The sequence below is a fragment of the Xenopus laevis genome, chromosome 1L, assembly GCF_017654675.1.
Source record: "Xenopus laevis strain J_2021 chromosome 1L, Xenopus_laevis_v10.1, whole genome shotgun sequence".
Taxonomy (NCBI): Eukaryota; Metazoa; Chordata; class Amphibia; order Anura; family Pipidae; genus Xenopus; species Xenopus laevis.
In genome coordinates this window covers 115,095,499-115,120,370 of record NC_054371.1, presented here as the reverse complement: position 1 = coordinate 115,120,370, position 24,872 = coordinate 115,095,499, and the positions used below count along the sequence as shown (strand labels likewise).

The following is a 24,872-nucleotide window of genomic DNA, read 5'->3' as shown; positions in this document are numbered from 1 at the left end:
GCTTTTAAACTGAAATTTTTAACAGGACACATATTTACATTTACAGCAAATAACAGGCAAGCACTGTAGAGTACAATATTTTTTTAGTACTCATCCAGTCACATAAACGGGATAAATATCAGCCATGACTCTCTACAGAACTGTAGAATTAAAAGTTTTCTCATATAAAATATATAACATTTGTTGTAAAGAAAGTTTATTTTAGGTTTTGGTTGGACACACACAAAGTTTAAATGTAAAAAAAAAGTATTTCCCTTTATTGTGTTACTGATCTTTTAAGGATCATACTTTCCCACAGGCTAAATTGTAACCTAGCTGCACAAACATTTGGTAAAAAAGATATTCATTGATTTTACAATATTTTTAAAGCAATAGAAGTGATTAACATAATCTTTGCTTGTGTGATTTGACGCTGTAGGAAGCTGTTTCACCCTTTGCTGCAAATCAGACAAGCAAGGCATGTGACACCCAGCATGCTATAATGATTTGTTCTGAAAAATGTATTGCCATGTGATAGAGCCTTAAAGCAATATGGGTGAGAATTGTAGAGGAGCCTTAGAAATATAAGATTACATTTCAAGAATAAGAATACAACCCAAAATAATAATGGAGCCCAATGCTTTCCTTTTAAGTAACTTAAAAGCCAGGGGTGCAATAAAATAGTATTCCAAGAAAGGTATATTCCTGTATAATAAACGTAGCTAAAAATAGAAACACAATTTTATTATTCTAAAGTTTCTTTCACAAAGGCAAACCACCACAATATTTGCAGGAATTCTAAATATCAAGTCAGTACACATTCTATTTTACAGCATAATAAAATGTTACAGTTTAGCAATAGATAGTTTTCACAGTTTTGAAAGCAAAAGGAATATATAATCCCCTTTTAGTAGGCCCTGTGGGCTTGTTTCTAATATGTAGCCCAATTACAGTCTTTTTTCTTGAATCCCATAGCATCATTGTCCATTTAGATGTGAGAAGCAGATACTGCCTATAGGGAATCCCATTCTACTTGACTGACCATCTCTGCTCAGGTTACAGTTGTTTAGGTATGAAGGATCCTTTCCGTCTCAGAGCTGTCCAGAGTCGAAAGGAGAGCATCAGGCTTCCTATTAGGCCAAGTGTTGGGACAACAGCCCAGACTAATGCCAACCTGTCTGGAAGATAAAAAACAGAATAAGTGACTTGCTATTCCTGACTGCGGTAACACTTCTAAAATACAGGAGAGAGGGCGATTGCGACATAAGCAGCACACAGCACACTTAAACAGCACCACTGGATATATTATTTTGTCAGGAAAACAGATCCGGGAATACAATGTCACCATACAAAAAACTGAATATATATATAGTCGCTATATTTATAATAGTAAAGTACACAGCTAATTCCTATGCTAAGCTCATGGGTGCTCTATGTGGCACCTAAAATAGATATTGCCCCTAACTCAGCATGCTACAGTGTACTATTCACTGTCTGTAGGGAAAAAATGCCTTATCTTACACTTTGGTTCAGTGTATTTTCACACTTCAGAATAATCAATGTGACATCAACCAAAATTTTGGAAGCAATGAGATAGTCTGTTGATATATATTAAAAGCCTAGAATTGAAAACCTTCACTAAGTTTAAAGACATAGGGCTACTGTATATGCACATCAGCCCTGAGACACAAAAGTACTTCTACTGAAGTTGTCCTTAACATAAAGCTGAATTTCAGATAACATGGTGAAAATTTGTATGGGCCGACCAGGAATTATATAACACATTTGGGCAATACTTTTGTCACAGAAATCAGTGGGTGTGTGCCAGGGGAACACCAGAGGAAGTAGAAGAGTTCAGCAAGGTTTTTCAAGAAGGCGTCTGCTCAAGAATGTGTGGCACCATTGGGAATGGAGGGAAGAGACTCTTGTACTAGTGTACTGCTTACAATAACAGAGCATTGTTTGCACTGCCGCTTTCAAGGCTAGCTAAAATTTGTTTTAAAAAAACTACCCCATTAGCTTCAAACTCCTTGAATCGTCTTGTACAGTAAAGGTTATACATACACTTGTCAATGATGTTTCATGGCATCCAAGAATGGTTTGCCAAATTAAAAATATATTATGTACAGTGAGAGCCAGTATTTACTGTCACCGGAAATCAATGTATTATGTACAGTGAGAGGCAAGAAGTGCTTACCCCCCCCCCCCACTCCTCCAAAGTAGATCTTATGATTCTTCAGATCAAAATTTGCTCAGAAAAACTCAGCACAGGTGAATATACATCCATGAACCACCTGGTGGTAGATGAAAGAATAGCAATCAGCTGGAGTAGATGAGGAAAATTTATGTTTGATAGAACAAGGAGATACGAGTTGAATAATTGAGGCAGTAGCTGCCTGAAAGGACGATCGTGGCGCTTTGTTTGCTGTTTCTGCAAGCACAGGATCATGCATAATGCCCACGCAACATTATTGAAAGTTTAAAAAAAAAAAAACCCAGTAATTATAATGTGTAATTAGTTTTAAATGCTGGAAGTATTTATTTGCATGGCATGCAGTTATAACATAGCAGCAGAGAAGCTCCATGGCTTTAAGGGGTTATACACTTAGACTGTCACTCACACTAGACTGCTGACACCTCAAAACTCACAAAAACCTTGCCACTATCCACCCTTAAAGGTGAATGAAAGGTAAAATCACTTACGTGATATAGAGTCCTGCAGCGGGTTACCGACAAAAAAGCGGGCACCCTGTGGAATGAGGGGAGGATTTTCAGGTGCGGGTATACCCACGGGTCATGGGTTGGGTAGCGGGTCTCATCTAAATTTCTTATCTTATGTAATGTCTATAATTTACTCCTTTTAAAGTTTTACAAAACTTGTTTCTGTCCCACCCACTTTTGATGACATCACTTCGGGTTTGCAGCACCATCACTTCCTGTTTGAAGAGGTCGGCGGGTTGCAGGTCGGGTTGCAGATAACGCAGTTGCGGGTTCGGGTAGGTAGCAGATCAAAGTGGGTAAATATGTGGGTTGTGGTTCGGGTCGAGGGCTGCGGGTTCGGGTCAGGTTCGGGTCTTAGAAATTGGTTACACACAGGACTCTAACGTGATACACCTGCCAGTGCTTCTGTTAGCAGATAACTGCACCAGCCCAGGTTACTTCTGTAGGGGCGAAATGGAGTGATCTTTGCTTCTTACTTCTTGGTGGATGCACATGCTCAATAGTTTAAGAAAAAGTTGGATTATTCTCTACTGTTCATGTGTCAACCGGAGCAACAGAAGAAAGTAGTAGAAGAAGATGTCGACGTGGCTTGCATAGAAGTACTCTGGGATGGTGCAATTTTCTGGTAACAGGAGTACTGGTCTGAGGTACAGTATCAGGTAAGTGATTATAATAACTGTTGGCACCCACCATTGACTTTGATTTTCCCCCCTTCCTCACTACATAAAATCCTCCCATAAATATGAGCATATTTTGGAACACCATATATTGGTATCACAAAGGTGCCCACTTATATGTGGAAAAAATATATTAAAATATATAAATAAAATTATTCGGCAAGTTTAATAATAAACCCAAGTTGCTATTCCATTAATATGATGACAGCGAGCCATGGTAAAATTAAGTCCCTTAAAAGGACACTAAAATAAAACTATGCTATAAAAATGCCAACTATCAGTTTACAAAACAATTGGTTAGTCGGGAACTAGAGGGAGTATAAGTGTACACATATCCATAACCCAGAAACTCTTTATACAGAAAGCTCTGAATTAGGGAAAGGCCATTTCCCATAGACTACAAATAATCCACATTTTTAAAAATTATTTCCTTTTTCTCTGTAATAATAAAACAGTACCTTGTACTTGATCCAAACTAAGAATCATTTTTGGAAGCAAAACCAGCCTATTGGGTTTATTCAATGTTTACATGTTTTTCTAGTAGATTTAGGGGCCTAATTTTCATGCTGTGTAAAACAGTGGAGAAAACCATCACTGGTGATGTTGCCTAAAGGGTTACTTTTCTTGTCTCTTGTTCTATCCTGTGTTATGGCCTGCAACTGTTCTTAGTTTTTGCTGACCCAGACATCTTGTCTTTCTGTTACGCTACATTCTTGCACAAGTACATGCAGTACTTAGCATAAATGTTTTTCGCAGCTGCGTATCCAAGGTTATATTACACGCATGTAACACATAAATATTTTGGAATATTCTTTGTCCTTGAGTTTCATATAAGCTGTTGTAATACTACCAATAAACTGAACTTGTTATGAGTCTCACTGCCTGCTAGTGTCACTCTGTACAAGCTCCCGGATCCGAGGAACGCATGGACGCCCTGTGAAGGTGACCCGGGCGTCAGTAGCCAGTTACCCCAACAAACGCCACTCATTCTTGCCGGGCTTTTTAATTGGCAAGATGGGCTGATCTTGTGAATTAACACTACCCTGTCAAGTAATCCTTGAATGACTGGGCGAATACCCTCTACTTGCGCCCTGGACAGTGGGTGCTGTGAGATTTTGGGCAGGGGGGGCCCGTGGGTCTACTTGTTTGGACACAGGTGGGATGGATGACATCAACTAGATATCCGTCGGTGATAAAGCCCATACATCACCTAGGACACATTGTAATTCAGGAGGTAGGTTCCTCCTTAGACATTTCTTTTAGTGACAAAAGATTAGCTGTATCTAGGGTATTGGTCATCTCAGACACTTACTGAGGTGGGACAGAAACACACACTCCATCTGGAATGCAGTATATAGTGCACCCTAGTTTACAAAGGATGTCCCTACCTATGAAACTGTCAGGGATGGGGGCACTTATAAGAAAGGCAGCTTGTGTAGTTACGGGACCCCTACTTAGGCTGGGTCAGCAGGGTTAGTGTCCCAATTCATTTTAGCTAGCAGATGTTGGTAATCCGCTGGACCACACACATGTATGATTACATCTAAAATATCATTCCAATTAGGGTTATGGGCACAAGAGTTCCTGTCCAAATTTGTGTGGATTAGTACGGGGCTGTGGAACATTTTGAAAAATCCTTCTAAGATTTGGTGCTGTCCATGGAATGAGCTTTCTGTCTGCGTAAATGAGACGTGCTGCAGGGACGCCCACCTCCCACCCCCCTTTTCTCTAGTTTGTACTGTACGGGTGGGGTAGAGCTTGGCTGCGGGGCTGAGAACTGCCTGTAGCTGTTTTCAGCACTGAAAGATGAATTGTCTCTTCTTACTATTCTCTATTTTCTAACTTAACCCTTCTACTAGCAGCTTTTCTTGTTCCTCTCTTTGATTTCTAGCTTCCTCTGATTCTACGGCACTTTCCTGACCTTCTTCTATGTCACTTTCCTGAATTTCTTCTATGTCACTTACCTGACCTTCTTCTACTGCACTTTCTGATTCTTGCTCTCCCCTGCTCTAATTAAGGGAAACATTCCTAGCATAAGGAGTTGATAGCTCTATGTATGCCATATGAGTTACAACCACTCAACTCTTGTAGGGCTAGAGCTTCTAATACATCACTTTAACTTTCCCATTTGATTCGATTATTCTTTGTTCAGACCAAAATTCTTTGTGTAAGCATGTAGCAACTTTGAATCATGCTTCAGCGGTCTCTACAAGACCCTTATCATTATGATGTACAGACAGAGTTGTATCAGCGTCCTATCGACGTCCGGATACCACACGCATTAATCATCTAATTCTACTTTCTCGGAAAGAGAATATCCCAAAACACAAAAAACAAGCTGGGTAATAGATAGCTCTATACAGGTTCAATAAAGAGCTGCAGGCAAGAAAATACCTGTTTTTGCTGGCTGCCAGCAGTCGATTTAGACAACAGGTATGAACAATAATAACAGGTTTGACACGAGTAAGAAACTAAAAAAAAATAGGTCTTCCCGTGTCCCGGAGGTGATCAGTCTCCGTCCCGTCCTCTATTGGTCGACCTGTGTCCTTTGTGTCGGCTGATGAGCAGTCAGAACCTGCAGCACCACATTGGGCACCAAAATTGTTAAGGACACAAACAGTCCTGCGGATATCTATTCCTGTCCTAATTAGATTATGGGTGTACACCAGAAGAACCACACTGACACAAGATGTTCAGTATAGAAAAAGTTTCTCCCCATCCTGCTATTTTATCTACCTATGGGTCTACATAAAATCCCCCTGTGGGGCTACTTCTATACACATATTGTTTACACATTTCACGAGGATTGGGTGGTGGCAAATCTTTAGAACCTTTGCTTCCCATAGTGGAAGTATAGTGTAAATATGTTATAATAAATCAGGAGTATGGACAAAGCTGTCTTGAGATCAGAGGTCCCGACAAAACTTTTATCCAAATCCGAGAAAAGTCTTAATATTGCAACAAATTTAGATAATTGGTAAATATAGTGCAAGAAAGCTTAGTAAGGGTAGGTTGTTTTGGGATGAGATCCTGACAAAACCTGACACCTTAGTTCAGTGGTAATCCTTAAAGGACCAGTAACATCAAAAAAATTTTTTAAAAAAATCGTTAGTACACATCAAAAAAAAAAAACACCACCACAAATTATAATTTAAAATCACAAAGCCTTTATTAAGAAATAACTTACAGAAACTGCACTTCCTGTCCTGTACAGAAACGGCGAAAGGGCGACCATCGATGCTGCTGGGCTCGATTTCTCCTCCCTGGCTACTCTACTGTCAGCTTGTGAAGGAGCAAGATGGATGCCTCATGCCTGCGATGCGATGCAGTGACTGCTCGGGCCCCCTCCTCCTCCTGTACTATAGATGAGAAGCGCCCACCTGGACACTGGAGGAAGCGGTGGTAGTGGAGGCGGTGGAGGGAGCTGTAAATCAATGTTGGCAGCGGCAGCCGCTTCTCATCATCAGTCACTGGCCAGGCCCCCTCCTCCTCCACCGCTCCCTGCCCTGGTCGCTCCTGCTCCGTTCCCTGCACATGAGTGATTGTTTCGATAGCGTCTGTATCTGCCTGCATTCCGTTTAGCTAACAGACCTACGTGTGCCTTGTAGCTGTACTGTGCGCTGGATTAGCACTGGGCGCAGGAGCAGAGGAGGTGCAGCGGAGCGGGGAAAAGGAAAGCTGTATCGCATCCAGCTACAAGGCACACGTAGGTCTGTTAGCTAAACGGAATGCAGGCAGAAACAATCAATCATGTGCAGGGAACGGAGCAGGAGCGACCAGGGCAGGGAGCGGTGGAGGAGGAGGGGGCCTGGCCAGTGATTGATGATGAGAAGCGGCTGCCGCTGCCAACATTGATTTACAGCTCCCTCCACCGCCTCCACTACCACCGCTTCCTCCAGTGTCCAGGTGGGCGCTTCTGATCTATAGTACAGGAGGAGGAGGGGGCCCGAGCAGTCACTGCATCGCATCGCAGGCATGAGGCATCCATCTTGCTCCTTCACAAGCTGTCAGTAGAGTAGCCAGGGAGGAGAAATCGAGCCCAGCAGCATCGATGGTCGCCCTTTCACCGTTTCTGTACAGGACAGGAAGTGCAGTTTCTGTTAGTTATTTCTTAATAAAGGCTTTTTGATTTTAAATTATAATTTGTGGTGGTGTTTTTTTTTTTGATGTGTACTAACGATTTTTTCCAAAAATTTTTTTGATGTTACTGGTCCTTTAATCTTGCAAAATATTTAGGATGCAATTAATGACAAAAACACTTACCGGTATAACAAGACAATTATGACATGCACAACATGTAAAGCGCTGAAACCTTACAGGGTCACCCGTCTCAAGTAGCAAAACCTGAGTTTACTACAAACTTTTGAGCTTTACCAAAAACTCTTTGTGAGTCCACCACGACTCCTTGGAATTTAACCTAAAATTCCTATTAGGTCCCTCGTCAGGGATCCTCTTTATCTAATAGCCACCAGAGCTATTAGTACCCCAACACTAAACTTAGAGATACAGCATTAAGCATATACGGATAGCAAGGAAAAGATCGTCAATAAGACAGATTTTTACCTACCCTCCGTGCCGCCTGCTGTAATCCCACTTCTGACACCAGATTGTTGGGGTAACCGGCTACTGATGCCTGGGGTCACCTTCACAGCGCGTCCGTACGCCCTCGGATCCAGGAGCTTGTACAGAGTGACACTAGTAGGCAGTGAGACTCATAATAAATTCAGTTTATTGGTAGTATTACAACAGCTTATATGAAACTCAAGGACAAAGAATATTCCAAAATATTGACGTGTTACATGCGTGTAATATAACCATGGATATGCAGCTGCGAAAAACATGTTTATGCTAAGTACTGCACGTGCTCATATTGTGCAAGAATATAGCGTAACAGAAAGACAATATGTCTGGGTCAGCAAAAACTAAGAACAGTTGCAGGCCATAACAGGATAGAACAAGAGACAAGAAAAGTAACCCTTCAGCGTTTTGTTCAGGATCTCAAAGCAATTAATAAAGTTGTTATTGCATCCCATCCGGTAGTGCCTAATCTGACTACCAAAGCAGGTTGCAAAACTCCAGAAGGTGATGTTTCTTTTTTGCGCTTAGGCAATTGCCCTGTCACACCCTGTGCTTTGTTACCATATTTGGTTGCTGCCACACATGGTCTCACCTACATTTCAAAAGGGGGGAGGTGTGATGCAGTATCAAGAGTGTGGTTTGCCCTCGGGTTCTCATCTATCGCAGCCAAATATGTACACTCAATGTACCCATTTCAGATATTGCAGATAGATTACATACAGCTAACTAAATGTTGTACAAGTAAGAATACAAATACAAATTTAGTAAAACAGCTATTGTTAGCATTACAGCTTCCAACTGAGGTAGCCATTCTTAAAGTACAAGCGCACACAAAGCTTCAAACTCCAGAACCTAAAAGGAAATGCAAAAGCTGACAAGAGAGCCAAGTCAGCAGCCCTCTTGCCTATAATGACAGTAAGTTGCATCCAGAAAGAACACAAAGGGCTGTTGGACATGGATATCCTGGCTACAATACAGGACTAGGCCCCTGAGATGGAAAAAGGAAAGTGGTCGAAGCTGGGAGCCTCCAAGGATGACATGGGTCTATGGAGAAATGGTCTATTATACTGTCTATCAAAAGCAGTGTATGCTATGTTGGCACACCTAACTCATGGACTTGCGCACTCAGGTAAGAATGCAATGGCTGCTTCAGTTCAGAATAGTTGGATAGCACCTGGGTTTCCAGCATTTGTGTGTATTTTCTTGTGTTACCTGTTTACGTCATAATCCTGGTCAGGTAGTCAAATCTCCGAGACAGCACTTTGCTAAAACAGAATAACCCTTCCAGCGATTACAAATAGACTACAGCCAACTGCCTAAAGTAGGTCCATATGAATATGTACAAGTATGTATTGACATGTTCTCAGGATGGCCTGAGGCATGGCCAAGTTGCTAAGGCTACAACAAAAGCAACTGCTAAATGAGGTAATCTGTAGGTATTCTTTCCCAACCTACTAGGGATGTAGCGAACGTCGGAAAAAATGTTCGCGAACATGTTCGCGAACTTCCGGGCAAAAATGCGAACTATTCGCGAACGTCGCAAACCCCATAGACTTCAATGGGAAGGCGAATTTTAAAAGCTAGAAAAGACATTTCTGGCCAGAAAAATGATTTTAAAGTTGTTTAAAGGGTGCAACGACCTGGACAGTGGCATGCCAGAGGGGGATCAAGGGCAAAAATGTTTCTGAAAAATACATTGTTGACACAGCGCTGCGTTTTGTGCTGTAAATCACACTACGTCACTCAGGTGATGTTTCTGGACACGGAATGTGAAAAAGCTCACACAGCTAGGTGGCACTTGGTTAAAGACTGGGCAAACAATGCCTGCAAGGGCAACGTATACAGTAGTGGATACGGAATATATTATTGCTGCTGTAAAAACATCACTCAGGTGATGTTTACGGACACGGAATTATTATTGTTATTATTTAGACAGAATGTGAAAAAGCTCACACAGCTAGGTGGCACTTGCATACCTCCCAACTGTCCCTCTTTTGACCACTCAACCCCCTGTCCCTCTTTTGTACTGGAAAGTCCCTCTTTTCTCTGCACTGAACAGCCAGAAAAAAAACAGTTTCTAACTTAATTAGCTTTTGGCAGAGAGCTCAGAACAGCTAACAGGTGCAAATAAGATACTTTGTAACAATTTTTATGAATGATACCGTCAAGTGAGTCACCTCCAGGATGTTCGTCCTGTTGGTGGCAATATTTCTGTAGTGGTGTGTTTAGCAGTCACCGTGCTTGTGCGCACGTGCACGGTCAGGCAGAGGTAATTCAATGTACAGTGAAGTGAACCAAAAAACACTGATTCTGCAGTGTGGGCCCAGTTTTGGTCTACTTTATTGATCACCTGCGGTGACCATAAAAGATGCGATTTTGCCACTGTTGCAGAACCCTGAAAAATTAGGCATGTGTACTTTCCTGAAAAATTATGTTTTTTTTGTCGCAGCCACTGAAGCACAGAGGCCAGAAAAAATATGCCATATAAATGCTAAAAATATAAAAAAAATTTGTCGCAGCCACTGAAGCACAGAGGCCAGAAAAAATATGCCATATAAATGCTGAAAATAGTCATTTTTTTTGTCGCAGCCACTGAAGCACAGAGGCCAGAAAAAATATGCCATATAAATGCTAAAAATAGTCATTTTTTTTGTCGCAGCCACTGAAGCACAGAGGCCAGAAAAAATATGCCATATAAATGCTAAAAATAGTCATTTTTTTTGTCGCAGCCACTGAAGCACAGAGGCCAGAAAAAATATGCCATATAACTGCTGAAAATAGTAATTTTTTTGGTTGCAGCCACTGAAGCACAGAGGCCAGAAAAACTCAGGATTTACCTGTCCAAAAAGTTTTGATTCAAATGAAACCAAACCAGTAGGGTTTGCACCCTAGTTTGTAACGGTGGCGGAGGGAGGAGGACACTAAAGGACAGCTGTGTGTGGAGTCATGCGGCGTGCAGAGAAGGACAGCTGCATGGGGAGTCAGAACAAGTCTTCCGGCGTGCAGTAACCCTCCGAGATCCATGCCTCGTTCATTTTAATAAAGGTCAGGTAATCCACACTTTTGTGACCTAGGCGAGTTCTCTTGTCAGTTACAATCCCTCCTGCTGCACTGAAGGTCCTTTCTGAGAGGACACTTGAGGTGGGGCAAGACAAGAGGTTCATGGCAAATAGTGACAGCTCTGGCCACAGATCAAGCCTGCGCACCCAGTAGTCCAGGGGTTCATCGCTCCTCAGAGTGTCGATATCTGCAGTTAATGCCAGGTAGTCCGCTACCTGCCGGTCGAGGCGTTCTCTGAGGGTGGATCCAGAAGGGTTCTGGCGCTGCCTTGGACTGAAAAACATTTGCATGTCTGACGTTACAGAGTGGCCAAAGTGCATTGTCCTTGCAGGTGCGCTCGTGGCAGGATTACTGGCACCTCTGCCCCTGGAATGTTGATGAGTTCCTGAAGTGACATCACCCTTAAAAGCATTGTACAACATGTTTTGCAGGCTGGTTTGTAAATGCAGCATCCTTTCGGACTTGTGGTACGTTGGTAACATTTCTGCCACTTTATGCTTGTACCGAGGGTCTAGTAGCGTTGCGACCCAGTACAGGTCCTTCTCCTTAAGCCTCTTGATACGGGGGTCCTTCAACAGGCATGACAGCATGAAAGACCCCATTCTCACAAGGTTGGATGCAGAGGTATCCATCTCCGCTTCCTCGTTATCAAGGACTACATCATCCACGGTCTCCTCCCCCCAGCCACGCCTGGGCTCGTTCTGGTGATTCCGACCAGAAATCGTGCGCTTCCTGCTCCTCGTCACGCTGGTCTACAGCCTCATCTGTCACTCGTCGCACGGCACACTCCAGGAAGAAAGCAAAGGGTATTAGGTCGCTGATGGTGCCTTCGGTGCGACTGACCATGTTTGTAACCTCTTCAAAAGGGCGCATGAGCCTGCAGGCATCGCGCATAAGCACCCAGTAACGGGGGAAAAAAATCCCCAGCTCTGCAGATCCAGTCCTACCACCCAGTTCAAACAGGTATTCATTGACGGCTCTTTGTTGTTGCAGCAGACGTTCAAACATGAGGAGCGTTGAATTCCAGCGAGTCTGGCTGTCGCAAATTAAACGCCTTGACTGGCATGTTGTACCGCTGCTGAATGTCAGCAAGGCGTGCCATGGCTGTGTAGGAACGTCTGAAATGGGCCGACACCTTCCTGGACTGCCTGAGAATGTCCTGGAATCCTGGGTACTTCGAGATAAAATGTTGGACTATTAAATTCAGAACATGTGCCATGCAGGGCACATGTGTTAAATTGCCCAGTCTCAGTGCTGCCAACAGATTGCTTCCGTTGTCACACACCACTTTTCCGATCTTCAGTTGGTGTGGGGTCAGCCACCGATCGGCCTGTGACTGCAGAGATGACAGGAGTACAGATCCGGTATGGTTTCTGCTTTCCAGGCACGTCATCCCCAAGACAGCATGACAACGGCGTACCTGGCACGTCGAATAGCCTAGGGCAGGGGTCCCCAACCTTTTTTACCTGTGAGCCACATTCAAAAATAAAAAGAGTTGGGGAGCAACACAGGCATGAAAAAACTTCCTGGGGTGCCAAATAAGGGCTATAATTGGCTATTTGGTAGCTGCTTTGTGGACCGGCAGCCTATAGGAGGCTTTCAGGAATTCAAAAATAAGCTCCAGCTTTGAGGCCACTGAGAGCAACATCCAAGGGGTTGGAGAGCAACATGTTGCTCGCGAGCTACTGGTTGGGGATCACTGGCCTAGGGGGAGCTGGGGGTGCACAGGTGTGGAGGAGGAGGACCCAGCAGCAGAGGAGGAGGAAGCAGAGGAAGAAGGCGAGGTAGAGAGCGAAGGAGGAGTAGAGGTGGTGGCAGAACCGCGTGCAATCCGTGGCGGTGACACCAACTCCACTGTTGTTGTTGAGCCACACATTCCCTGCTTCCCAGCCATAACCAAATTCACCCAGTGGGCAGTGTAGGTGACATACCTGCCCTGACCATGCTTGGAGGACCATGCGTCAGTAGTCATATGGACCTTTGCCCCAACACTAAGTGACAGAGATGCGGTGACTTGGCTCTGCACATGGTGGTACAGGTGTGGTATTCCCTTCTTTGAAAAAAAATTGCGGCTGGGTACCTTCCACTGCGGTGTCCCAATTCCAACAAATTTGCGGAAGGCCTCAGAGTCCACCAGCTGGTATGGTAAAAGCTGGCGGGCTAAGAGTGCAGACAAGCCAGCTGTCAGACGCCGGGCAAGGGGGTGAGTCGCAGACATTAGCTTCTTACGCTCAAACATGGCCCTCACAGAAACTTGGCTGGGGGCAGATGACTGGGAACTGGTGGTCAAGGTGGAAGGCGGAGTGGAGGGTGGTTCAGACGGGTCAAGGACAGCAGAGGTAGAGCAGTAAGATGCTGGACCAAAAGGAGGGTGGCTTTTAGTTTGTCTGCTGCCTTTGAGGTGTTGCTCCCATAGTGCTTTGTGCTTGCCGTTCATGTGCCTTCGCATAGAAGTTGTACCTATGTGGGTGTTGGGCTTCCCAAGACTCAGTTTCTGACTGCACTCATTGCAAATTACAACGCTTTTGTCAGAGGCACACACATTAAAAAAATCCCACACTGCTGACCTATTTGAAGCTGGCAATCTGGCGGTAACAGTAGAAGTTGGCGGCAATGGCGGGTGCGTTGGCCGGCTGACCACAGGTGGCGATACATGTTGTTGCCCTACTGTTCCCTGCGAGCTGTCCTCCCTGCTTCTTCTAAGTCTTATTCTCCTCCTGCCTCTCTGACTCTCCGTCTCTCCATCTGAACTATCCTCCTCTTGCTCTCTTCTACTGGGCACCCACAAAACATCAATCTCCTCATCATCATTCTCCTCAGATGCATCAATTTCTTCTAACAGCTCACAGAAGGAAGCAGCAGCGGGGACCTCCTCATCCCTCATTATGTCCATCTCTGTTGTGTTGTCTGCCAGAATTATATCTGGTGTAACGTCCTCATCTCCTTCATCTTCTTCTGTCAATAATGGTTGCGCATCACTCAGTTCAAAAAACTCATGTGTAAATAACTCCTCTGACTCCAGTGAAGAAGGGGCGCCGGTGGTGGAGGAAGTGTTACGTGGGGTGCCCATAGCAGAGGAGGATGAGGATGTTGTGGCAAAGTTAGAAACGGTAGAGGATGGGGTGTGCTGTGTAAGCCAGTCAACTACCTCTTCAGCATTTTGGGAGTTCAGGGTAATTGCCTTTGTAAAACTGGGCAATTTCCTAGGGCCACAGGATAGCATAGCAGCACGGCCCCTAGTGCCTCTGCGTGGCGGCCTGCCTTTGCCTGGCATTTTTTTTAAAACAACAACAACAACTCAGGTGGTGTTTCTGGAGACGGTATTATTATTGATATTTAGACAGAATGTGAACAAGCTCACACAGCTAGGTGGCAGTTGTTTGAAGAACACACTGGGCAAACAATGCCTGCAAGGTCAATGTATACACTACAGCAGTGGATACGGAATATATTATTGCTGCTTGAAAAACGTCACTCAGGTGGTGTTTCTGTAGATGGTATTATTATTGATATTTAGACAGAATGTGAACAAGCTCACACAGCTAGGTGGCAGTTGTTTGAAGAACACACTGGGCAAACAATGCCTGCAAGGTCAACGTATACACTACAGCAGTGGATACGGAATATATTATTGCTGCTTGAAAAACGTCACTCGGGTGGTGTTTCTGGAGACGGTATTATTATTGATATTTAGACAGAATGTGAAAAAGCTCACACAGCTAGGTGGCAGTTGTTTGAAAATGAAGAACACACTGGGCAAACAAATTGAAACAATGCCTGCAAGGTCAACGTATACACTACAGCAGTGGATACGGAATATATTATTGCTGCTTGAAAAACGTCACTCGGGTGGTGTTTCTGGAGACGTTATTATTATTGATATTTAGACAGAATGTGAAAAAGCTCACACAGCTAGGTGGCAGTTGTTTGAAAATGAAGAACACACTGGGCAAACAAATTGAAACAATGCCTGCAAGGTCAACGTATACACTACAGCAGTGGATACGGAATATATTATTGCTGCTTGAAAAACGTCACTCAGGTGGTGTTTCTGGAGACGGTATTATTATTGATATTTAGACAGAATGTGAACAAGCTCACACAGCTAGGTGGCAGTTGTTTGAAGAACACACTGGGCAAATAATGCCTGCAAGTGCACTACTATTGGTGCACTACTATGAAGAACAGCAAACAGCACTGGACACGTTAAAGAACAGTAAGATAAGTAAAATAAAAAAATATGTATATGTATATTAAAAAAAAAAATTACTCTGGTTGATGCTGAACTACTAGGAGCAGCACACCAGTCCCACTCCCCAACACAGCTAGACTAATAGCACTGGGCTCTTATAGTAGCAAAGTAAAAAAACAAAAAAGAAAATAAAAGCATTCCTTACAAGGACTATTGGGTTACAGGCAGCAGTCAGCAGATGAGAGATCAGCAGCAGTGCCCACAGCAGCTACATACAGAGCACTGCAGTAGAAGGTAGATTACTAGCCAGCAAAGCTACCTAACCTAAAATGTCCCTCAAATCCCTGCAGAGTTCTGTCCCTACAATACAGAGCAGTATCAAGTAGATTACTAGCCAGCAAAGTTACTATCAACTGTCCCTCAAATCACTAACAGCTCTCTCCCTACACTAGCTCTTCCAAGCACACACAGGCAGAATGAAAAAACGCTGCAGGGCTTCAGTTTATATATGGAAGGGGAGTGGTCCAGGGGGTGTGGGGGTGGTCCAGGAGGGAGAGCTTCCTGATTGGCTGCCATGTATCTGCTGGTCTGGGGTGAGAGGGCAAAAATAAGCGCCAGCTAAGGCGAACCCAAATTGGCGAACGTCGCGCGACGTTCGCGAACATTCGGCGGACGCGAACACCCGATGTTCGCGCGAACTAGTTTGCGGGCGAACAGTCCGCGACATCCCTACAACCTACATTGAAAGTAACAGGGGTACACATTTTACAGGGCAGATAATGTCTTAAATAAAAAATAACCCTCAGAGTTTTGGGAAGGTTGAAAGCCTAAATGATTTATATAAAATAACATTTAATAGATTCTGAAAAAAATCCCCATTAAAATCTTGGGTTAACTGCCTTCCATTGCTTTGTTCTCAATGACTGATTATGTAGCTGTTGTACAGAAATGTCTAAATGAAATACACAAATATGTTTTTGATTCTATTCCAGATCCAAATGTCTATACTGGTTCACACTATCTTAAACCAGGTGACTGGGTAGTGATTAAAAAACACGTGAGGAACAGCTTGGACCCAAGGTTTGAAGGTCCTTTCTAAGTGCAATCAGTAACACCTACTTCAGTAAAATTACATAACAAAGATATATAGATACATGTTTCAAATTGTAGTAGAGCAAGTGTACCCGACAAGCATGTATTTGTATTTTGAGTACTACTGGTTTTTAGTTTCGTTCATATGTCCTCTAGCAAAAGTAATTTTTATGAACAATCAAATCATTACATAACTTTATAAAAAAAAAAGAATAACTAAGGAAGCAAATAGAACTAATTGTTGGGTGTGTGGCATTAGGCCAACTGATTCAGTGGGACTACCCATGGTAGTTTTCCCAATTTCTGCTCATAAATTAGATTAACAATAACTATTATTATTTATATACAGCTTGGAAAATAGCACTATTAAAGCATTAAACAAGTTTAAATGACACATGGAAAATAATGATTGATCTAAGTGTGTTTTTACAGGCAACTAAAGATGAAGCTAATTAATTTAGCATCGAGCAGAGGATGGTATTTATAAAATAACTCTTAATTTGACAGATACTAACTTTAAGAAAAGTATAGAGTATTGGAACCTATTCTATTCTAAAATAGAATTAGCTATTAATGGATTAATTACATAGAAATCTACCTACTACAGGTATGGGACCTGTTATCCAGAATGCTCAGGACCTGGGGTTGTCCGGATAACGGATCTTTCCGTAATTTGGGTCTTCATGCCTTAAGTCTACTAGAAATTCATTTAAACATTAAATAAACCCAATAGGCTGGTTTTGCTTCCAATAAGGATTAATTTATCTTAGTTGGGATCAAGTACAAGGTACTGTTTTATTATTACAGAGAAAAAGTAAATAATTTTTAAAAATTTGGATTATTTGGATAAAATGGAGTCTATGGGAGACAGCCATTCCATAATTCGGAGCTTTCTGGATATTGGGTTTCTGGATAAGGGATCCTATACCTGTACTTTGAATGTGGTACATGGGCTTATGTTTGGTTACCAGAGAATAGATATGGTACCTGTATTATTGCTACTTCAGCTCCTACCATAGCAATTGTAGATTAGGATAATGTAACAGCAATTTTTTTTAATATCAGGCCACAATCTTCTTAAGAGAATTGTTTACCATAGTAAAGTTTAATATTTTTTGGGGAATTGTAAATAAGATTACAGAGTTACAATATGAAGCAAGGGCAATTAAGCATAAGGGGTGGAACCCTTTTAAAGGTTTCCAATTTAGTAATATATTTAGTTTTACTTAAGCAAGATAGTGTTTTCTTGTTCATGGTTTTCATTAAATTGCTATCATTTTATGCCCTTTATAAACTTACTGTGTTTATAATTTCTCAAAGTAGAAAACCTAATGCTAAACATATCTACCGTGTCAGGATTCAAGATCCTTACTCTGAAATTCTTTATAAAAGTAGTTTCTAACATTATAAATTGTTTACTTCTATAGAACAACTGAGCATATGGAAGATTTTGGTAATCGTTTTACTTGCTACATGTTTATGATGATGATGATTTCAAATGAACACTCTTTATTGATAATTCGAAATCTGTGATAGATGGGAACCATTCCTATTTCACAGTTGCCTTTAATACGGAAGTCTTTTCCATGTCTCTTTCCAAAGCACTTTAAAGAAATGTTTGCTGACACCTTTCTCTAAAAGAACATGACTATATCATGGAGATTCAAGTATACTAAGTTCATCACTTCTAAGAACTATACTTGGGACAATACCTTTGCAGATACCTTTACTATAAATAAGTTCAAACCATCTTTTCTTAACGGCACTGGAACATGGATAAAGAGACTTATGTTTACTAAACGCAATATTTCAAAATACATGGCATGGAATCTTTTGGGTGTTGGTAGAATTAGATATGTAGTACTTCATTGCCCATAGCAACCAATGAACTCTTTGCTTTTGTTTTCTAACTTGTAGGTGACTATTGAAATCTAATTGCTGATTGGTTGCTGTGGGCAACATCACTGGTGATGGTTTTCTCCAATATTTTACACAGCATGATAAATAGGCCCTTTACGGATCCGTTAGCTGGAAAACTCTAGGTCCCAAGCATTCTGGATAACAGATCCCATACCTGTATTACCAAGTATTGTAAGTTAAGCAATACATCAAGCAAACTTACCACTTGGAACTACTTGGATTGGAGATTTATTTGTAGCACGGATCCCTTGAGAAGACACAAATTGAAGTATTACAGTAGGCCAAGGTGTAGGGCTCAGTCGTACTTGAGTATTATATGACTTTCTTTGATGAACTAATGGTAGTGTTGTGAATAGATGTTCAACAGACTTCATTTGGGTAGTGCTCTCTTCTGCAGAAACAGATGGAAGACTTTCTGTTTTGGGATTATCTGGTTGGGTGTTATAAGAAGAAATTGATGTTTGGCCTTCTTTCATGCTACTTCCTTGTTCAGTAGTATGATAGACAACAGCGGCAGATGGTGTACCTTGAAAGTCAGCAGTGAGGGGCTTGGAATAAATTCTGATGTTAACATTTGTACTAACTGTTGGGTATTCTGTAAGCAGATTTGTGGGCTTGACTGTTGGAAACCTTCTGACAGGATCACTACTGCCTGGCATGCTGCTTGGTATAGTTGCAGTTATAAGCTTCTTGTGACTCTCTGATGCACGTTTGGGAACAGTCTGTGTCTCAGTGTTCATGGATAACCTGGATTTGTATGCTAATGAGGGACTTGAAACTTTGTGCAAGGTTTTAGGGTACCCTGCAAAAGATGGGATAGTATACATGATGGTTGAACTTGCAGCACTGGTGGCATGGAGGTCTACATCTTGGGAAGTGGTTGGATGTATGACAGCTGTATATTGGAAAAAGAGAACACACTTTATAAGAATGAATTCTGCAACAATATGTGTGTTATTTGACTCAACATTATAGTACAGCACCTTAGCTGGTGAATTTTAAGGCTGCATACAATTGACAAATATCTTGTGTTAATGGTAGTAAAAGTTAAACTGAGTTCCAGGTGTAATTCTGCAGTAGTTCAGTACTTATGTAGCCCAGACCAGATCTGGACTGGGAGTCAAAATAGGCCTTGGCATTCCAAGTACATAGAAGAGGCCCAAATAGTCCTCCACTAGCCCACTAAATAGTGACTGTCTATGGGACCTTACAGCAGCCCCTCTGAAATTGGCCAGGGCCCACATATCGCCAGTCCTGGTCTGCAGGCAACCATCTGTTTAAACCAATAACAAGGTGTAACTGTAACGATTTCTGTAGCCTGGCAATTCTTTGATGATAAACTTGTAATCAAAAACACCTGTTGTTAGAACTATATGCACTTCCACAGAATGAATTTTTAAAGCTGATCTGGTTATTTGCACATCCATTACACTTTACATATGCTCTAATTAGCTTTGGGGTGCTCCAACATCACCTTTTGAATTTTGTGCAGTTGTATTCTACTGAATGGTAGGCCAAGCTTATTATTTGCCACCTCCCTTCCATTTTGAGTTTGTCTTATGCCTTTAAAATAAAATAAAATTAGTCTTGGAATTCGCTCACCAATAAAAGCAACAACAGGGATTCAGTTAGTGACACCAGAGCTTTGATTAGGAGATATTTTTTCAAAAAATGCAACTATGCTGGGAGGTGGCAGAAAAATATGACCAGAAGTAAATAGTTAGGACCACCATGAGATGGTCTGGCAAAGTCATGATCATAAAATAAAGAAGCCTGTTTCTGAAACTGTATGAACTAGAATAAAATAATTGACTAATACAATCCCTTCCTTGCACCTTCAGTCCTCTTTGTATGAGTGCAGAGACTTTTTGCCCACTACTTACATTGCAGTGGCATAACTATAGAGGTAGCAGACCCCACTGGGGAGGGATGGGGGTAGACAGCAGAGTCTGCTTCCTCTATAGTTATGCCACTGCAATGTACGTAGTAGGCAAAAATGTCTCTGTTTCAAAAAATCCAGCAGCACAGAGCAGGGGTATACAGCCAGGTGAGTGGGCTGGCAGGTGGAGGGAGGGAGTGCTGGGTAGGTGTGGGCCGGGCCCCTCCTAATATTTTTTGCAGGGGGGGCATGGTACATCATTGTTATGCAACTGGTATCCTGCCCCCCCCCATATATGCTCCTGAGACTACACGGCACTCAACCGGGCACAAATTCTCAAATCAGAGGTGCCGGCAGGCATAAGGTGAATGGGGAACCCTGGAGAATGTTCAGCAAAAGGATAATGCCTAAAAAGGATAGACTCCATACCTGAATTAGATAGATCCCATAGCTGTGTTAAATATATTATGTATCAAAACTACAGTTAATTGTACTTTTAAAAAAATATATATTATTTGTGAAATAGAATTATACATAGCTTATGAATATAAATACCTTTCTGTGGAAGTTGCAGGATTCCTTTTCTTGTAAACAAATATCCACCAACATCTATTTCTGCTTCACAATTATATGAGGTTCCTGGTTCCCACTTTTCTGTAACTGGCAGTATCCATGTGTAATAGCTTAAGCCATCCTCATCTTCATACCACTTCTCTTCCTGCTTGGAGGCCTCCAAACTCTCTAAACCTTTGAACCACTTGACTGTAATGTCTGATGTCACATACACTGCCCTCATGAAGCAATGCAGAGAAGGGGGCTCTTCTTCAGGGTGCGTACTCAGGAGCAATGTCTCTGGCAGTGCTGAAAGAGACAAAAATATACATGTAAATGTAATATATGAATAACAAATAAAAATAACAATTCAGCTTAGAAATAAAAAACCCTTTGCTGTTGTAATTGATACAGCGTTAAAGAGGCTGTAAATTTAAATACGACATTTTAAATAATAAAATATTGCTGTTTCAATAGTACATGTAAACAGACCTAAGAGTGCTGTTCCTTGCAGTGCTGGTTCTGACTACATGTACCAGAGAAACAATATAGCAGTGGACAGCTTCCCTCCAGCCACAACTCCAAAACAATTTGTATATATTGTCAAACAGACACGTATTGCACAAATTTTTGTAAAGATGATCTTTTTTGTATACATATATTTAAATTCATCATCGGTCAGAACTAAGATCAGGCCTTCAGTATCTCTGGTTTCCCCCCAGCAAGATGTGCAGCAAAGAGAACAGTTTCCTTACCATATACATGAAGGAACACAGTGTTGTTATAATGTTTCTTGCCAGCCTCAGGGCAGCTTCCAACACATATCATGGTCCCCTCCATAGAGATGCTGGCATTTTGAATATTTAAAACGCTAAAACCTGTGCCAATAGAAAGTCCTCCGAGGTTGGTATCAAGTCCCTTCCATGTAGTAGAGCCTCCTGGGCAATTGATTGAGCAGTTGAGTTGAACCGATGCCCCCAATGACACCACTGGATTTTGAGGGGCTATGGATAACTCATACTGTGCTGTGAAGAGAGAAAGATGGTAGGACAAATGAAAAAAAAATCTGTTTAAACCAATAACAAGGTGTAACTGTAATGATTTCTGTAGCCTGGCAATTCTTTGATAATAAACTTGTAATCAAAAACGCCTGTTGTTAGAACTATATGCACTTGCACAGAATGAATGTTTAAAGCTGATCTGGATATTTGCACATCCATGACACTTTACATATGCTTTAATTAGCTTTGGGGTGCTCCAACATCACCTTTTGAATTTTTTGCAGTTGTATTCTACTGAATGGTAGGCCAAGCTTATTATTTGCCACCTCCCTTCCATTTTGAGCTTGTCTTATGCCTTTAAAATAAAATAAAATTAGTCTTGGAATTCGCTCACCAATAAAAGCGACAGCAGGGATTCAGTCAGTTACACCAGAGCTTTGATTAGGAGATATTTTTTCAAAAAATGCAACTATACTGGGAGGTGGCAGAAAAATATGACCAGAAGTAAATCGTTAGGACCACCATGAGATGGTCTGGCAAAGTTGTGATCATTAAATAAAGAAGCCTGTTTCTGAAACTGTATGCACTAGAATAAAATAATTAACTAATACAATATTGGGCCTGGAATGTGCACTGATCAAGCTCCCTTCCTTGCACCTTCAGTCCTCTTTGTATGAGTGCAGAGACTTTTTGCCCACTACTTACATTGCAGTGGCATAACTATAGAGGTAGCAGACCCCACTGGGGAGGGATGGGGGTGCACAGCAGGGTCTGCTTCCTCTATAGTTATACCACTGCAATGTACGTAGTGGGCAAAAATGTCTCTGTTTCAAAAAATCCAGCAGCACAGAGCAGGGGTATACAGCCAGGTGAGTGGGCTGGCAGGTGGAGGGAGGGAGTGCTGGGTAGGTGTGGGCCAGGCCCCTCCTAATATTTTTTGCAGGGGGGGCATGGTACATCATTGTTATGCAACTGGTATCCTGCCCCCCCCCCCCCATATATGCTCCTGAGACTACACGGCACTCAACCGGGCACAAATTCTCAAATCAGAGGTGCCGGCAGACATAAGGTGAATGGGGAACCCTGGAGAATGTTCAGCAAAAGGATAATGCCTAAAAAGGATAGACTCCATACCTGAATTAGATAGATCCCATAGCTGTGTTAAATATATTATGTATCAAAACTACAGTTAATTGTACTTTTAAAAAAAAATATATTATTTGTGAAATAGAATTATACATAGCTTATGAATATAAATACCTTTCTGTGGAAGTTGCAGGATTCCTTTTCTTGTAAACAAATATCCACCAACATCTATTTCTGCTTCACAATTATATGAGGTTCCTGGTTCCCACTTTTCTGTAACTGGCAGTTTCCATGTGTAATAGCTTAAGCCATCCTCATCTTCATACCACTTCTCTTCCTGCTTGGAGGCCTCCAAACTCTCTAAACCTTTGAACCACTTGACTGTAATGTCTGATGTCACATACACTGCCCTCATGAAGCAATGCAGAGAAGGGGGCTCTTCTTCAGGGTGCGTACTCAGGAGCAATGTCTCTGGCAGTGCTGAAAGAGACAAAAATATACATGTAAATGTAATATATGAATAACAAATAAAAATAACAATTCAGTTTAGAAATAAAAAACCCTTTGCTGTTGTAATTGATACAGCGTTAAAGGGGCTGTAAATTTAAATACGACATTTTAAATAATAAAATATTGCTGTTTCAATAGTACATGTAAACAGACCTAAGAGTGCTGTTCCTTGCAGTGCTGGTTCTGACTACATGTACCAGAGAAACAATATAGCAGTGGACAGCTTCCCTCCAGCCACAACTCCAAAACAATTTGTATATATTGTCAAACAGACACGTATTGCACAAATATTTGTAAAGATGATCTTTTTTGTATACATATATTTAAATTCATCATCGGTCAGAACTAAGATCAGACCTTCAGTATCTCCGGTTTCCCCCCAGCAAGATGTGCAGCAAAGAGAACAGTTTCCTTACCATATACATGCAGAAACACAGTGTTGTGATAATGTTTTTTGCCAGCCTCAGAGCAGCTTCCAACACATATCATGGTCCCCTCCATAGAGATACTGGCATTTTGAATATTTAAAACGCTAAAACCTCTGCCAATAGAAAGTCCTCCGAGGTTGGTATCAAGTCCCTTCCATGTAGTAGAGCCTCCTGGGCAATTGATTGAGCAGTTGAGTTGAACCGATGCCCCCAATGACACCACTGGATTTTGAGGGGCTATGGATAACTCATACTGTGCTGTGGAGAGAGAAGGATGGTAGGACAAATGAAAAAAAAATAAGAACAAATGAAAAAAAAATAAGAACAAGTATTCAAAAACAATATGCTGAGAGATAAGAAAGGGCTTGGATAAAGGCAGGAAAAGTTCAAGGAACTCTATTACAGGATACAGTGAGGAAAGGGCGATAGAGCCCTTGAATCTGTGGGAGGAAGGCGGTCAGGTCAGAATAACATTTCAGAAGTGGAAATGTTGATATAGTGGAATAGCTCTGCACTTTTACAATACATTGAAGCATATAGGGCACGCATGAAGATGAATGAAGGGGGAAAAGGCATATGTTTGTCCAGATCATGACCTGAAGCTCAGGACAACAAACTGATGTTTGCGCTGATCTCCCTCATAGTGAAAGTTACAAGAGTTAGGAAATGAGCACATTCATTATATCTGCAATTCTTATTATGAAATAATAAAACCACCAAAGATTACCGTTTAAATGTAGCACACACAACCTATCGTGTGACATAATCTCACTGTTGTTCATAAGATATGAAAATAAAACTCACCTTGGCAATGAATGAAGAGATGCAGTAGGTATAAAAGAATGAATGCATAATACGAAGGAGCCATGTGTTTTTAAGGGTTTGTTTCTCTGACCTTCTTCCTTGCCTTTCTACTCACATTTACCCTGCCCCTCCATTATATACCTCTGTAAATTTGGCTAGAAATGGGGACTCTTTAGTCTGCAGGGAAATCAAGAGGATGAAGGTTGGACTAGGATAGAGGAAGATATAATGAGGAAGGAATTCCCTTCTCAAATGGGAATTAACCCAGGATAAGGAAATATTTTTAAATTATATATTTCTGAAGAGTAGCAAGAGATATGTGACCTTTATGGTCTTGCAATGTATGCAACTTTTTATAACAGAATTATGCTATTATCGTAGTAAACTCATATT

General features: G+C 41.8%; 1 protein-coding gene across 1 annotated transcript; it reads right to left on the bottom strand.

Moving 5' to 3' along the window:
* Positions 1–179: 179 nt before the first annotated feature.
* LOC108695244 lies at positions 180–24,872 on the bottom strand. Its single transcript, XM_041562316.1, has 7 exons — positions 24,480–24,872; positions 23,664–23,933; positions 22,912–23,217; positions 21,406–21,675; positions 20,654–20,959; positions 18,422–19,114; positions 180–1,157 (listed from the first exon to the last, which is right to left on the bottom strand). Exons 1-7 carry the CDS (start codon positions 24,541–24,543, stop codon positions 1,036–1,038), a joined length of 2,031 nt encoding a protein of 676 aa, XP_041418250.1. The 5' UTR covers positions 24,544–24,872; the 3' UTR covers positions 180–1,035.